Here is a 14,692-nt window from a genome sequence, read left to right as displayed (position 1 = left end):
AGGTGCATGGGGACGTACACAAGCCCCCAGGAACACAAACTGTTTCTCTAGGTGCCTGTCTCCCCTCATCTCACACTTAGTTGTTAGCCCCATCAGCTCTCAGTCTGCCCCCCCCCCTTGGCTCCTTCCCTCCCCCCTTCTCTCTTGGATGGTTTCCCCTCCCCCCTCCAGATGTCAGAGCCATTTCACTGATTCAGCCTCCTCGGGAAGGTAACGTGACCCCCTCCCCATTCCACTGCTCTCAGTAACCAGGCCGGGAAGATAAAGGGGAGAAGAGGAGGAGAAGGGAATGAGGGGAGCTCACAGGGTTAGGGAGTGGTCCTAGACAGTTGTGTGTTTTGGGGGATGGGGGTTAATCACAGCTTTGGGGTCTGCTGCCCCCTCCTTTCTCTGCTTTCTTTGGCATCTCTACAGTCACCTTGGTTCTCAGGGCTTTTTTTTCCCCCCTCTCCTTTAGCCTGTTCCTTCTACCTGTTCCAGATTCCTTCCTCCCTCCCTCCCTCTCCTGCTCCCATCTCCTCTCTCTTGCCTCTCTCTCTGCTCCTCCCCACCTCTTTCCCTGCAGAGCTGATGGGCTTTCTTCTGGGAAAGTCGAGCCACTGATGGAACCGAGAAGCCACTGCTGGCTATAGAGGGAAAGCACGTGAGTGTGTGTGTGTGTGTGTGTGTGTGTGTGTGTGTGTGTGAAAGAGAGAGAGAGAGAGAGAGAGAGAGAGAGAGAGAAGGAGGGTCAGTGCTAGGAAGAGATGAGGAGGGGGTTGAGGACTGGCTCAGAAAGAGTCTCTGAGCCCTGACAGACTGCCCTGATCTCGGTTTCCAGAGTCTTAGGGCGCGGGTGTCCTGCGTGTGCCCACAGGCACCCCTGTGTCCGCAGTTCTTGTGTGTCTGGCATGTGTCATTGTCACTCCCCCCTTTCCCTGCCCACGCCCCCGCACAGCTTTCTGCCTGCACCGCAGCCCCCTTCAACCTCCCTCCTCCCCTTCATTCCTGCAGTGGCTGCTCCCCTTGCCTTCCTCTCTTCTCCCCTACCCCCTCCCCATTTCCGTCCTCCCCCCCCCACCCCCGCCCACGGCTGGTCTCCCTTCACTGGACCCGGCTCGCTGATGGATTCTCTTTGCGCAATCTGTGCGTCATCGCCCCCCCACCCCCCACAACCTCTAGTTGTCCAAGCCCCCAACCCCAACCCTTCTGGCAGGAGATACGGACGAGGGGTCTGGTGGTAGAGAGGGGCTGTCTCTGACGTTGCACACCCACCCCCACCCCACCGCGTTCAAACCTTCCCTTTAAGCGGTGAAGAGAGCTGGAGTTGAGTCACCCCCCCAACCTGCGCAACCCCCTCCCCACCTGGTCTGCTCTCGCCCTCCAAACGTCCTTTGGGGGGGGAAGCAGAGGGAGGGAAAGAAGCAGGAGGAGGGTGGGGAGAAGTGGGCTGACAAGGGGCAAGCGGGGGCGCCAACATACGCTACAGAGTGAGATGGACAGAAGGACAGACACACCTTTTTCTCCAAACACGCACCGACTGTGAACAGACAAGACAGAGGCACACACATCCTCAATCTTTCCCCTTTCTTCTGACTCGGACCCTTTCCAACGGGATTACCAAAACCGCAAGATCCACCCATCTGCCCCGGCCCAGGACTGGCACCCCGCACCGTAGATCCGCGAACAGCGCCCGCAGGCGCGCAGATCCGTCCCTCCTCTCTCGGGTTCACGCCGTCCTTGGGTGTGTTCCCTATGGACCGTGCGTGCGGTCGGGGGATGGGGAGTCCAGCCCCTTCCTCGGCTTGGGAATCTTTATCCTCCCCCTCCCCAGTATGGATCTCCTACTGATACCCAGTCAGACTCCGGGAGTGCCCCCATCCTATTCGGCTCAGCGACGCGGGTTGCCGCAGCTGCAAGTTGCTCTGTAACCCACCCTCCCGCTTTGCAGCGTCTCCGCATCCACCCTTCCATTCATTCTCCCATTCATTCATTCATCCTTTTCTCCTCGTCCCTCCTTCATTCATTCATAGCCCCCTGCCCCGCCCGCCTCGGCGATTTCATTCATTCATTCATTCATTCATTTCCCTGGTGCTAGGCTAACGCACGCCCCTCTAGCCGAGGCTCCCAGTGCGCAGGCGCAGGCCGGGAGAAGAACACATCCTCCAATCACTGGGCAGCCCCCCGCTTCGAGGCACCCGCCCGCTTCCCCATGAATGAACATTGACGTCAATGGGGCGGGGCCAGCCCACGTGACCCTGCGCTCTCCCCTTTATAAGGCGGCAGCGGCGCGGGCGCTGTCCAGCGTGCTGAAGCCGGAGCGAGCGAGTCGCCCAGAGCCGCGCGGACCCAGCTGAGCCCAACCCACTGGACGCCAGAACTCGACCGTCGCTCCTATCCCAGCCACTGCTCGGAGCCGAGGCGGACGCGTCCCGATCTTTCCCTGTCCCCACCCCGCCCCGACCCTCCTCTCCACCTCCCGCATCGTGACACCAGCTGGTAAATACTCCGCTGTCCATCCCTCAAACCCTCAGCAGCCGTGGGCGTGAGGGAGGGTTTCTCTCTCCTCCCGGATGGGGGTGTTAAAAACACAGCGGGGAGACCCCGGTAAGGGTCCCTGATAAGTGGGGGAGTCGCCGCTTTTCTCTTGCTGCTGAAGTCGCCCACGCACCATCCGGGGAGTCCTGTGGGGAGGGAGCAGAGATTTTTTTCCACCTTATCTTAGCTGCTTAGTACGTGGGCGCTGGCAGTGAGATGGCTTAGGCAAGGGGGCGAAGAGGCATTGGGGGAGCGAGGGTTGCGGGCGTTTTCCCATTTACACGACTCCAGAGATCGGCACAACATCTTCCTCCTTTGCTTCTAAACGTCCCTCCTCTGGGTAAGGTTAGGGGGATGAGGGAAGCCCTGGCTTTCCTGATTAAAGGTGGGGGAAGGGGATATAGAATCAGAGAGCGGAAAATTCTTACAGAAACCCTCTCTTTCTTTGGTCCCTTCTATTTTTCACAGTCTCCGGCAGTCCTTTGGTCATGAAATCGCTCAGGTTGCAGGCTTCCACCCTCGTCTGCTTCCTTCTACTGATCAAGGGGTTGGGAGCAGCGCCCCCGGGGCACCCTGAGGCGCAGCCACCTCCCCTCAGCTCTGAACATAAAGAGCCGGTAGCTGGGGACGCAGCACCCGGGCCGAACGATGTTAGCGCCCCAGAGGTCCGAGCCGCTCGAAATTCTGAGCCGCAGGACGAGGGAGAGCTTTTCCAGGGCGTGGATCCCCGGGCGCTGGCCGCGGTGCTGCTTCAGGCACTTGACCGCCCGGCCTCGCCCCCGGCTCCCGGCGGCTCCCAGCAGGGGCCAAAGGAAGAAGCAGCAGAAGCTCTGCTGACCGAGACCGTGCGCAGCCAGACCCACAGCCTGCCGGCGCCGGAGACCCAGGCACCTGCGGCCCCGCCTCGCCCTCAGACTCAGGAGAATGGTCCCGAGGCTGGAGACCCCTCCGAGGAGCTCGAGGCGCTAGCTTCTCTGCTCCAGGAACTGCGAGATTTCAGTCCGAGCAGCGCCAAGCGCCAGCAAGAGACAGCGGCAGCAGAAACGGAAACTCGCACGCACACTCTGACCCGAGTCAACCTGGAGAGCCCCGGGCCGGAGCGCGTGTGGCGCGCTTCCTGGGGAGAGTTCCAGGCGCGCGTTCCGGAGCGCGCGCCCCTGCCACCCCCCGCTCCCCCGCAATTCCAGGCGCGTATGCCCGAGAGCGGGTCCCTTCCTGAAGCCCACCAGTTCGGGGAAGGGGTATCCTCCCCCCAAACACATCTAGGTGAGGCATTGGCACCCCTATCCAAGGCGTACCAAAGCCTGGGCGCCCCTTTCCCCAAGGCGCGCCGTCCGGAGAGCTCACTCCTGGGCGGCTCTGAGGCTGGGGAGCGCCTTCTACAGCAAGGGCTGGCGCAGGTAGAAGCCGGGCGGCGACAGGCAGAGGCCACACGGCAGGCCGCGGCGCAGGAAGAGCGGCTGGCAGACCTCGCCTCGGACCTGCTGCTCCAATATTTGCTGCAGGGCGGGGCCCGGCAGCGCGGCCTTGGGGGTCGGGGGCTGCAGGAGAAGGAGGAGGAGCGAGAGAGCGTGAGGGAGGATGCGGAGGCGGAGCAGGAGAGACGCGGCGGGGCGGAGAGGGTGGGGGAAGAGGATGAGGAGGCGGCGGAGGCGGAGGCAGAGGCGGAGGAGGCGGAGAGGGCGCGGCAGAACGCGCTGCTGTTCGCAGAGGAGGAGGAGGACGGAGAAGCCGGAGCCGAGGACAAGCGCTCCCAGGAGGAGATGCCCGGCCACCGTCGGAAGGAGGCTGAGGGGGCAGAGGAGGGCGGGGAGGAGGACGACGACGACGAAGAGATGGACCCTCAGACGATCGACAGCCTTATTGAGCTGTCCACCAAACTCCATCTGCCAGCAGACGACGTGGTCAGCATCATCGAAGAGGTGGAGGAGAAGCGGAAGCGGAAGAAGAACGCCCCTCCCGAGCCCGTGCCGCACCCCCGGGCGGCCCCCGCCCCCACCCACGTCCGTTCCCCGCAGCCCCCGCCTCCCGCCCCCGCCCCCGCCCGAGAGGAGCTGCCCGACTGGAACGAGGTGCTCCCGCCTTGGGATCGCGAGGAGGACGAGTTGTTTCCCCCGGGGCCCTACCACCCTTTTCCCAACTACATCCGGCCGCGGACACTGCAGCCACCCGCTGCCTCGCGCCGCCGCCACTACCACCACGCCCTGCCGCCTTCGCATCACTATCCCAGCCGGGAGGCCCAGGCGCGGCGCGCGCAGGAGGAGGCGGAGGCGGAGGAGCGCCGGATGCAGGAGCAGGAGGAGCTGGAGAATTACATCGAGCACGTGCTGCTCCGGCGCCCGTGACCTGCCCCGGTCCCGCCCCCGCGCGCCGGAGACGCGCGCGCTGCCACCCCCCTCCGTGTTGCTCCTCTCCCCTTCTAGGTGTTTGCATGCACCCCAGCCCCATCCCTGGCCGCCGCCTGGCCCCGCCCCTACCCCCGGGTCGCCCCGCCCCAGGGCTGCGCCGGGACCTGTCAGACAGCTTCCCGGATTCGAAGCCCGAACTCCCCAAATTCATTCAAGGGGGCTCCCGGGGCCATCCCAGGCGGGCGGGCGGTTTGTGCGAATTCCCTCTCCTACCACGGCCTCTGGTCCCCACTAGTCCCTCTCGGGACGTCCCCGTCCAAAACCGGAAAAAGCTATTCCAGTTAATTGTGTGAAGAAGTGTCTGTCTCCTGCCCTTTGGGCCTCCCAGGAGCCTCTGCACCCTCTCCAGTTCGCTGTGAATTTACCTATTCTTTCCCTTCTCTGTTGTAAATACCCCTCACGGAGGAAATAGTTTTGCTAAGAAATAAAAGTGACTATTTTATTAGGACTTTGTTCTCCCTTATTCACCCGTCCCCTTGGGCCTCCGTGGTCCTCCCCAAGGGGCGGTGAGGGAAGCGCCAGCCACAACACCCTGTTCAAAAGTGAGGGTAGTGGAACCACTTTCAACCATATTCAAGAGTAGAATATGGCCCACATCTACTAAGAAAGCCTAAATTCCACTTCCAGCTTAGGGGTGGTGGCGGGGGGGGGGGGGGGGGGGGGGGAGGGGGTGTAAAGTCATTGGTCCGTCCCCAGGGTGGGGCAGCTCCAGGCCACTTTGAAGGCTCTTCTGTCCATGATCCTCTGGCCTCTTAGGCAGTACTGGTGGCTCCCCACAGCCCCTGTTCCACCTACTCGCCTCCCTTAACTGCCCCCTAAATTCCCTGGTCCTGCATACTTCGCAACAAACAGGGAGGAAGGGCCTCCAGCTATAGAAACACCTTGCTTTTAGACATTTCTCAACCCTTTGCAAAGCACACAGGGTCGGATATACTGTTGAACTCCTGACTCCTCTCTCCAAATAGAACTAAACCAGCTGAGGGGCGCCTGGGTGGCTCAGTTAAGTGTCCAACTCTGGGCTTTGGCTCAGGTCACGATCTCATGGACGGTGAGATGGAGCCCCGAATCGAGCTCTGCGCTGACAGCACTTAGCCTGTTTGGGATTCTCTCTGACCCCCCTCTCTCTGCCCCTCGCTCCAGCATTCTCTCTCTCAAAAGAAATACAAACAAAAACAAAAAACAGCCGAATGAAATGTTCCACAAAGAAACCTCAGAGGGGTGAAACTATGTCCCCAGGAATGGCTCCTACCTGGCCAAAGGCAGCTCCAGAGCCGGAGACACCGTGTTCAGAAAGGCACTGAGCTCACAGACCCATTTGGAATAGGGGTACCAGATAAAGTACAGGACACCCGGTTAAAATTTCATTTTGAATAAACAGCGGATGTGTTTGCATAGGACACATAAACTAAAAATAGTATCACTCAAAGTGAACTGGGTGTCCTCTTTTTTTCTTCCTCTCTCTCTCGAACTCTGGCAAACCTAGTTCCAGAGGGGTGAAGAGGCAGTGTTCCCGTCCCCTCCTGACTGATCCCAGAAGCTTTTCCTTCCTTCACCAGAGCCTAAGCAGGCAAAGTCCAGAAATGCTCTTCCTTTTATTTCAGAGGAAAGGAAATAAAGTCAGCCACTGCCCACACCCCACCTCTTAGCTCCTGCCTCACCCAGAACGCGGAGTGAGGGAGGGACAGTCTCCCATAAAGCCTGCCCTTCCCCCAAAGCTCACTTCCCTCAAAGTGGCAAGGTTAGAAAAAAATTAACCACGCTGTCCCTCCCCTGGCACTGGACAGAGTCCCCACTGCAGCCAAGGAGGAGGGAGGAGGAGGGCAGATGAGGGGAAAGGACTTCCCTCTCAAATACACAGGACCCCCCTCCCCGCTCCTGCCCCAGGCAGAGAAGATGCCCTGGCTGACTATGGGGCAGGGTGGAGGTAGGTTTTGGGGCAGGGAGCAGAGAAGAACCCTGAAAACCTTTTCCCTTTAACCTGACATATTTATATATTTACAGTTATAGGGGAGGGGAGTGAGTTTGGGGTAACATTAGTTCTTCAAAGGCAGGGAATGAAAGCCAAATAGCACCCCCATTTTGGTCACATTTGCCTACCTCCTAAAACCTTCATTGGGGAAAGGGGAAACAGGAGATAGAGGTGGAGGGAGGGAATGTTTGAGGGTCCTGAGCCCACAGCTCACTCTGAAAGAAGGTGAGGCAGCAGAGGAGGGACAGCTGGGTCCCGTCGAGAAAAGGGGGCACTCATGCCCTGCCTCTCCACCAGCTCCCCACATCTCCACGCGGCCCAGGCGGGGGCTACGCCAGACCCATCTCCTCCAGCACACTGCGAGGCGACTCATCCTCCTGAGGCAGAGACAGACAGAGGGTGACGCAGAGACACCAGGAGAGGCGGACAGGGAATGAGGCAGAGGAGGGTGGGCAAGACAACAACATCACGAGTTGGGGAAGCACAGAGAGACACGGGGAGGGGAGAGAGAAGCCAACATGAGCTCAAGGCTGGAACAGCTGGGGACCCTTCCGGGGAGCTCCCCAGTCTCCAGGGACCACCCCCCAGAGGCCAACTGTGGCGAGGAAGGAGGTCCAGGTTGAGTCCACCACCACCCAGAAAATCCCAAACCAGGAGCTTGGTGAGCAGGGGCACAGTCTCAGTATCTGAGGGGGAAGGGTGTGAAGCTGGGACGGGGGCGGGCAGGGGAGGGAACCTGCTTTCTGAAGGCTGGGGGTGCCAGCTGGCTGGGTTCTTTTATTCAGAGTGGGGGCAGGGAGTAATCAGTTGGCATCAGGTCCCTGAGGGAAGGTGAACCAGACTGCAGAGAAATGAGTCATTAGGGTCTGAGCAGAGCACTAGTAACAGGGGTGGGTGTGTGCCAGGGCACGTGTGTGTGTGTGTGTGTGTGTGTGTGTGTGTGTGTGTGTGTGTATAAAGGGGAAGTCAGACCAGTGAGGTGGCAAGTTCAATTCTGCTCCTTCTCTTACTGCAGAGATGAGCCCCCATCTTTCCCCCTCCTCAGAGCCAGCTCGGGCCAGCTTGCTTGTCATTGCAGATTCCGGTGACTCATCTCCCTGCACCAAGTCTCAGCGGTGGCACAGCAGAGAGGGGGCAGGCAGTAATGGGGTGAGGGCGGGGGCGTCAGAGAGCAGGAGAACCCCCAGCCAGGCACCCTCTACCCCAACCCCCGAGTCCCCGCCACCCTTCGCTTCTGAGGAGCAGAGGCTTTTGAGTGTGTGAGTGAGTGTGTGTGTGTGTGTGTGTGTGTGTGTGTGTGCGTTAAGAAAAAATGGGGAAGGAGAAGACACCAGGGGGGTGAAGAATCATGTGCCCCTTCTCCAATTCCCTGAGCAACCCTAAATGCCTAGAGAAGGATGGGACACGGGAGATTCAGCTAGGATGGGACACCTTGGGTCTTGGGAGAAAGAGGGGGAGTGGGCCCAGTGGGCTGCCTGCCACCCATACCTCCCACCCCGAGCAGTCAGCGCTTGAGGGCAAGCTGGCCAACTGGGTGCTGTGGGGGCCAGACGCCACAGGGAGGGGGGCCCCCTTGGTGGTGGGAAGGGGGCAGCCGTGGCTGGCAGGCAAGGTGTCCAGGGTAGGGAGGGCACCCTCCACCACGGTACTCATCTTCCTCCTCACTGTCCCAGGCCCGTACCTCCTGCAGCAGGTCTGCCTGCTCGATGGCCTTCAGCACACTCTTCTTGGAGGTGTCCTGGACGTCTCCCCCCATCAGAAACTCGTCCAAGATGAAGTAGGCCTTCTCAAAGTTGAAGATGATGTCCAGCTCGCACACCTGGGAGGAGGGGAAGGGAGAAGGCAGGGTTGAATGTCAAGGTGCGTTCCTACCCCACCTGCACCCCAGCCGCCCACTTCTTTTCTTTTTTTTCCTTTTCTTTTTTAAATGTTTATTTGAGGTGGGGAGAGGCAGAGAGAGAGGGAGAGAATCTCAAGCAGGCTCCACACTCGGTGTGGAGCCGCACGTGGGGCTTGATCTCACACCCAAGAGATCATGACCTGAGCTGAAATCAACAGTCAGGCGCTTAACCCACTGAGCCCCACAGGCATCCTGCCCACTTCTTTTCTCATCATGGCTCCACGGTCTTCTCTTTGGGACCACTTCTCCCACCCCGGGCTCTTGCCACGCAGGTCGATGACCTCCCCAACCCATAGGCCTTAGCGTTCAGTTTGACTTTTCCTTCTTGACTGTAGTTCCTGCTGCCTTCCCCTCCAAATCTGTGACATTGTTCCCACCAGAGGCTGGCTAGTCTCCCTTCCTAGACACTATGGAGCAGAGGAGGAGACTCTGAATCACAGGTAGAAAGACTTGAGTTCTAAGCAAGGCTCTGCCCCTAGGCAGCTAGATGCACATGTCACTTCACTTCTCTGAGCCTCAATTTTCTCATCTGAAAATGCAGATAACAACACCTACTCGCAGGATAGAATAAGGAGCAGACACAAGAGCCTGAAAGCCCTTTGTAAACCATTAAGTGGAATACAAATTATGGAGTCATTACTATTCTCCATCTAAGATCTGAGCTGTCAATGTCCAGGCTATACCCCAGATCAGTTAATTCAGAACTGCTGGGGGTGGGACCCAGGCATCACTAATCAACAACAACAACAACAACAACAACAACAACAACAAACTTCTCCAGGAAATTCCAATGCAAAGTCAAGGTCAGGAGCCACTGATAAAATCTGAACTTGGTTTCTGTCCTTATGGGAGAGGTCCGAGCTGAGCTCCACTTGATTAAGTGGCAGATTCTGATCTGCCCCCCCTGGGCCCAGGGGCCGATTAAGGGATATGGCTAATAGGCTTAAGGCTTAAAATGGGAAATTAATTACTGTTCTCACTGCTCCAATTTCACCTCGCCCAAATCTTCTAGGCAGAGCCTGGAAGGGTCCCAGGGTTTGGTAGAAGAGGGGACTGCTGGGTACGAAAAGGTGGGTGGGGACACTTACGCTGCCGAAGTATTTGTCCAGGAGCTCCACATATCGGTGGATCAGCTCCAGCGTGATGAGCTCATTGTCTTGGCCCTCGATGGCGCAGCAGAAGTAGAGGCTGGCATATCTGTGGACAGGGGCACATGCGGGGTAGCTGGGGGGGCTGCTGGGCCTGCTTCCGGATCCAGGCTTTCTGCACTCAAACCTCCCATTTGCCCTCATTTCCAGCTCAGGGTCTATGTCCCTACTGGACACAGGCAGGGTGACCCCAGGGTATGCAAATAGTAACTCACTCTGCCTCGAGGTGGCTCTCACAAGCACAGGCAAAGACAGGCACGCACACTCTTTCCCTCTCGCCCTCTGACCTGTTCAGTTTGACTCAGCAAAATCCTGAGTGAACTAATCCACCTGCTCAAAGAAGGAACTGGACAGGGTGTGTGTGTGTGTTGGGAAAGGTGGTGCAGGACCTAGGACTGTTGAATGAGGCTGCGAGGGACGTGTGCAATGGACAAGAATACGGCCTTTGCGACAGAGGTGAAGTAGGTGTCAGGTTGAGCAATACAAGTGGGGAACAAGAAGGTCTTCAAGGGAAGTTCGGAGAGTAAAGGAAGAAGCTGGAATTCATCACTGCCCTCCGGATGCCCTTAGTTTCCAATCCTCCCTGACCCGAAGGGATGCCTTATTTCTTGGCCATCTGAACCCACTGCCAGGCCCCAATCAAGCAGGGTCCAGACCGGTCTGAAAGCCGGTGGTGAGTCACCTCTTATAGACGACTTTGAGATCCCTCCACTCCAGGAAGCTGCACATCTTGGGCTTGCGAGCCAGAACCACCTGCATAAGCTCCCGAACCATTTTCTTTCGCTCCTTGTCCGATGTGGCCAGGTACCATTTTTGCAGCCGCAGCTTCCCCTGCCGGCTGAACAGCAGCATGAATCGCATCTAGGCAGAGGGGGCAGAGCTGAGGGTCAGAGATTTGGTTCTCTGAGTTTGTTTACTCCAGAAACACAGCCACAAATGCATCCATCATATCCACACACATCTAACTCTTCTCTATTCATGGCCCCGGTTGCTTCGAAAATCAGCCCTTGCCGTCAACTCTGGGTATTCCCGCCAGCAGGTGCCCTTCCTTCTGGAACATGTCAGAGCTTCTGAGTCTGTCATTTGGGCTCAAACCCTGGCTCTACTAGTTGAGTCACTTGCCTTGGGCAATTATTTCATGTCTCTGGCCCTCAGTTTCCTGGTCTGTAAGATGGATGTAATAAAAGTACCTTCCTGTTTGGAGGGATTAAACGAGTTGATATATGCAACTGTGCCTGTCACGTGGTAAGCACTGTAACACATTAAGAGTCAGTATTATTATCCCTTCACCTTCTGTTTCATACTTTTGTCTTCCACAGGTCATTAAAATGCCTAATAGAGTGACAAACAGCCCATAGCTGAAGTCAAAGAGAGGTCTGCTTTCTTCCATGGTCCTTCTGTCCACCACCACGCTGAAATGGGGTATTTTGTCTCTAGAAAAGCTACCTCAATTCTCCACCCCATCCTGGACATACATTCTTGCTGATGTCCCCAATGCACTGCCTTCAATTGCCAGTCATATTACCAGGGGCATTGGGACCCCCAAATTCCACCCTCCTCTCTCCTCAGCCATCCAGGCACCTGGCCACTGACAGCCCTCTCTTTTTTTTTTTTTTTTTCCTTTTAGGGTGACTCCTGTTAGGCACTGACACCTCTCCAGACACCAGGTGACAATTTCCCTTTCAGTTCCTCAGTTAGGACACTGCCATTCAGGGTGGTTCCTGAAGCTTTGTGCAACACAGTGCAGGCTGAGTTGAGCGGGGAGGAGGGCAGAGCCCTCACTACCCTGTGCACCCTCAGTTTCCCAGTTCCAGTTCCAGGTCCAGTCTATATATCCTGGAGTTATTGCCTTGTCCCTCCAGTGCTCCTCTCCCTGGGCATTACCAGGGCTGGAATCCGTGGGTGTTTGAAACAATGCTACTTTAGGGTTTTGGGCGGTGTGGAAGGGAAAACACTGCTAGCGTGGTGGGAGGGCAGCAGAGGGGCGCAAGGGAGCCCTGCGCGTCTGAGACTGGGGGGCGGGGAAGCGGGAAGCCAGCAGGAAGACGGAAGGCCTGGGCTCCGGAAAGAGAAAGGGATGGGGGGCGGAGAGCCAAGAACACGGGAGCCGGGGATCCGAAGCCTGGGTCCGGGAGAGCAAGACCTCGAGCCCACTTGGCTTTCCCACCTCACCCCAGCCTGTAGGCGAGCTGGGAGATAAAGCGAGGCAGGACGTCCACTCCTCGGACCCGGAAACTGTCCCCTCCCACACACGGCTCTCCCCGCGGGCCGCCGCTCCTCTGGGTTGCTCGGGAACAGAGGGTCTTGGTGACCCGCCAACCCCGCCGCCTCCCTCCGCCGGCAGGCCCCCGCGCCCCTCTTCCTCCTGCGACTTCCCTGCGGCAGTGGTCAGGAGGTCCCCTTGGACCGCCACCCGCGACGTCCCCACGACTCGGGACGGTCCCGCCGCCCCTAGTCACCCCCTCTTGCCCCACAAATGCGCCCCTCCCCGCCCCTTCTCCCTAAAGCCATTTCCAGCTGCTCTTCCTTCCGAGGCCGGCTCGCCCACCCGCTCAGGTAAGTGGGGCCTGTGAGGACCGGAGGAAGAGAGGGCGGCCCGCACAGAGGGCGGCCCCCAAGGACCCCCGCAGGTGCAACCCACGCCCCTCGGTTCCCCCTCCCCTCCCTCTCCTCACAGCCTACCATCCTGCAGCCTCCGGCTCGGCGCGTCCCTCTTCGGCCACCGTACGCGCCAGCTCCACTCCCTTCTTATCCTTTCTCCTCCTTCCCTCCCTCTAGCCTGAAGCCCCGCCCCGTCCCGCCCCGGCTCGGAGGCCCTTCGAGTGGCGTACTGCGCAGGCGCCAGCGCCGCGGGGCGCGCGGGCGGGGCTGGAGGCGGAGAAGCGGAAGCCATGGCAACCAGGTCCTCGACTTCGGCTTTGAGTAGCTCTATCGTCATGGTAACAAGGCTTTCTGGTAGGCTGGTTGGGGGATGGGGGGGTGGACAATGCGGTCCTCGCGCTTCTGCACCTTGAGGGGGAAAAAGGCGGGAAAAGGGGTGAGAGGCGGAAGGGACGACCATTGGAGTTTGTGAGGAAGCCGGGAGGACTAATGGAGGGCCTGGGGCGATGGAGACGGAGCAGGGTGGGAACTGGATTTGGGGTAGGGGCGATGACTTGGGGAAGGCTAGACAAAGCGCGGTGGTGGGGCTGACATAAGATAAGGATGGAGCCCAAAATAGGCATGTACTGAGAACCTGCCAGATGCAGCACTCTCCTCAAGTAAGAAATGCACAGGTAATGAGGGAGACGGGAAATAAGAGAGAAAAGGAGGGGCTGATATTTAAGCGATGTGAAGAAAAGGGAGAGGGGCATGAACGAAGGCCAGAGGAATGTAGAGCATCTTACAAGGTGAGCATGGGTCGAAACTGAAAAGGGACACATGTAGCCTAGACACAAGTTTAAAAATGAGGAGGCTGTGGATTGGGCTACGGGCTCTTGGGCTGTTCATGTGCGTGTATCTTTCCTTGCGGTCAAGTAAAGCGGTTCGCACCTAAGAGAAAATCTTAAATTTTGTCATGTGGAAAATGACGTTTTTTAATTTCCGGGTACCACTTGAAGCAATTGTTGGGAAGGCCTCGCCTGTCTCCATTTTATGTTCTTTTTTTCTTCCTCTTGGATATGGAAGTCATATGCTATTGTGGCAAGACAGGGGGCCTAATGCATCTGGCATATAGTGTGGTCTCTGACCCTTACCGGATGTGCGGCCTCGGGTGAGTCATTTCAGCCGAGTTTCCTCATTTGAAAACTGAGGATGGCCGTACCTGCCTTGCAAGATGGTTTTGAGGATGTGCAGAGTATCCGGCATACTGTCAACGCCTGTTGACGGTGACGCTGGTCATTTTCTCCCCATTCTCAACTTTTTTTGGTCTACTCCTTTGTCTTCTTCCTCTTTTTCATTCCCCTTTCTCCTCTGCCTTCAGCCTGCCAATGGCATACATGTTGGCGGAAGTATCTTGATAGTTGTTTTGTTTTTTGTTTTTTGTTTTTTTAGGTCAAGCATAAGATCAGTAAAGCAAGCTGTTGGAGTTAGGAAGGGTAAATCATTAGGGAGTGAAAAAAAGGAAAGGAAATGTGTAAGAAGGGCAGAAGGCAAAAGGAATGAAAGAAATGTGCTCCTGGTGGGAAGAGGAGAAGGTTGTAGATAAGGAAGTAATGAGCCGTGAGGCAAAGACGTAAAGCAGAGAGCTGAGCAACAGCCTGTGGAAATTTGGAAGCTCTAGAGATGTGAACTCCTACACTCCTTGGAAAGCTGATACTTTCTAGAATTCCTTGTCTCAGCGTGGCATTGCCTCGCTGCAGAAAAGAGAAGATTTGTGAGAGAATTGTTAGAAATATGGATTTTGCTCATGTAGAGTCCTAGACTTCCAAGTGGTTTACATCATTTTGAAGACAGTGGGCTGGATTTCTTCACTGTTAGCAAACGGTGAATGTAGCGAATCTGTGAGTTAGTGGATCCGGTGTGGCTTGTGTCTGCAGAGGAGTTCGGATTCGAGGCCGTGGGCAGTTGGGAGTCACTATGGTTGCCTGAGCTGATGAATAACTTGGCGAGAACACTTTTAAGAAGGTTAATCTAGGGGCGCCTGGGTGGCTCAGTCGGTTGGGCGACTGACTTCGGCTCAGGTCATGATCTCACAGTCCGTGAGTTCGAGCCCCGCGTCGGGCTCTGTGCTGACAGCTCGGAGCCTGGAGCCTGTTTCAGATTCTGTGTC

The 14,692-nt window shown here is 57.4% G+C and overlaps 2 protein-coding genes across 2 annotated transcripts; one reads left to right on the top strand and one right to left on the bottom strand.

Annotated features, from left to right (window-relative positions):
• Window positions 1–3,005: 3,005 nt before the first annotated feature.
• VGF (VGF nerve growth factor inducible) lies at window positions 3,006–5,378 on the top strand. The gene has a single exon (XM_047838966.1). The coding sequence runs from the start codon at window positions 3,006–3,008 to the stop codon at window positions 4,860–4,862; it is 1,857 nt and encodes a 618-aa protein (XP_047694922.1). The 3' UTR covers window positions 4,863–5,378.
• Window positions 5,379–6,498: 1,120 nt separating this feature from the next.
• On the bottom strand, window positions 6,499–12,735 carry AP1S1 (adaptor related protein complex 1 subunit sigma 1). Its single transcript, XM_047838970.1, has 5 exons — window positions 12,625–12,735; window positions 10,625–10,803; window positions 9,883–9,991; window positions 8,576–8,713; window positions 6,499–7,271 (listed from the first exon to the last, which is right to left on the bottom strand). The coding sequence occupies exons 1-5, from the start codon at window positions 12,625–12,627 to the stop codon at window positions 7,224–7,226; spliced, it is 477 nt and encodes a 158-aa protein (XP_047694926.1). The 5' UTR covers window positions 12,628–12,735; the 3' UTR covers window positions 6,499–7,223.
• Window positions 12,736–14,692: the final 1,957 nt, after the last annotated feature.

The sequence above is a fragment of the Prionailurus viverrinus genome, chromosome E3, assembly GCF_022837055.1.
Source record: "Prionailurus viverrinus isolate Anna chromosome E3, UM_Priviv_1.0, whole genome shotgun sequence".
In the NCBI taxonomy this organism is placed as follows: domain Eukaryota; kingdom Metazoa; phylum Chordata; class Mammalia; order Carnivora; family Felidae; genus Prionailurus; species Prionailurus viverrinus.
The sequence above is the reverse complement of the archived record's forward strand: the minus strand, read 5'-3'. Positions and strand labels throughout refer to the sequence as shown.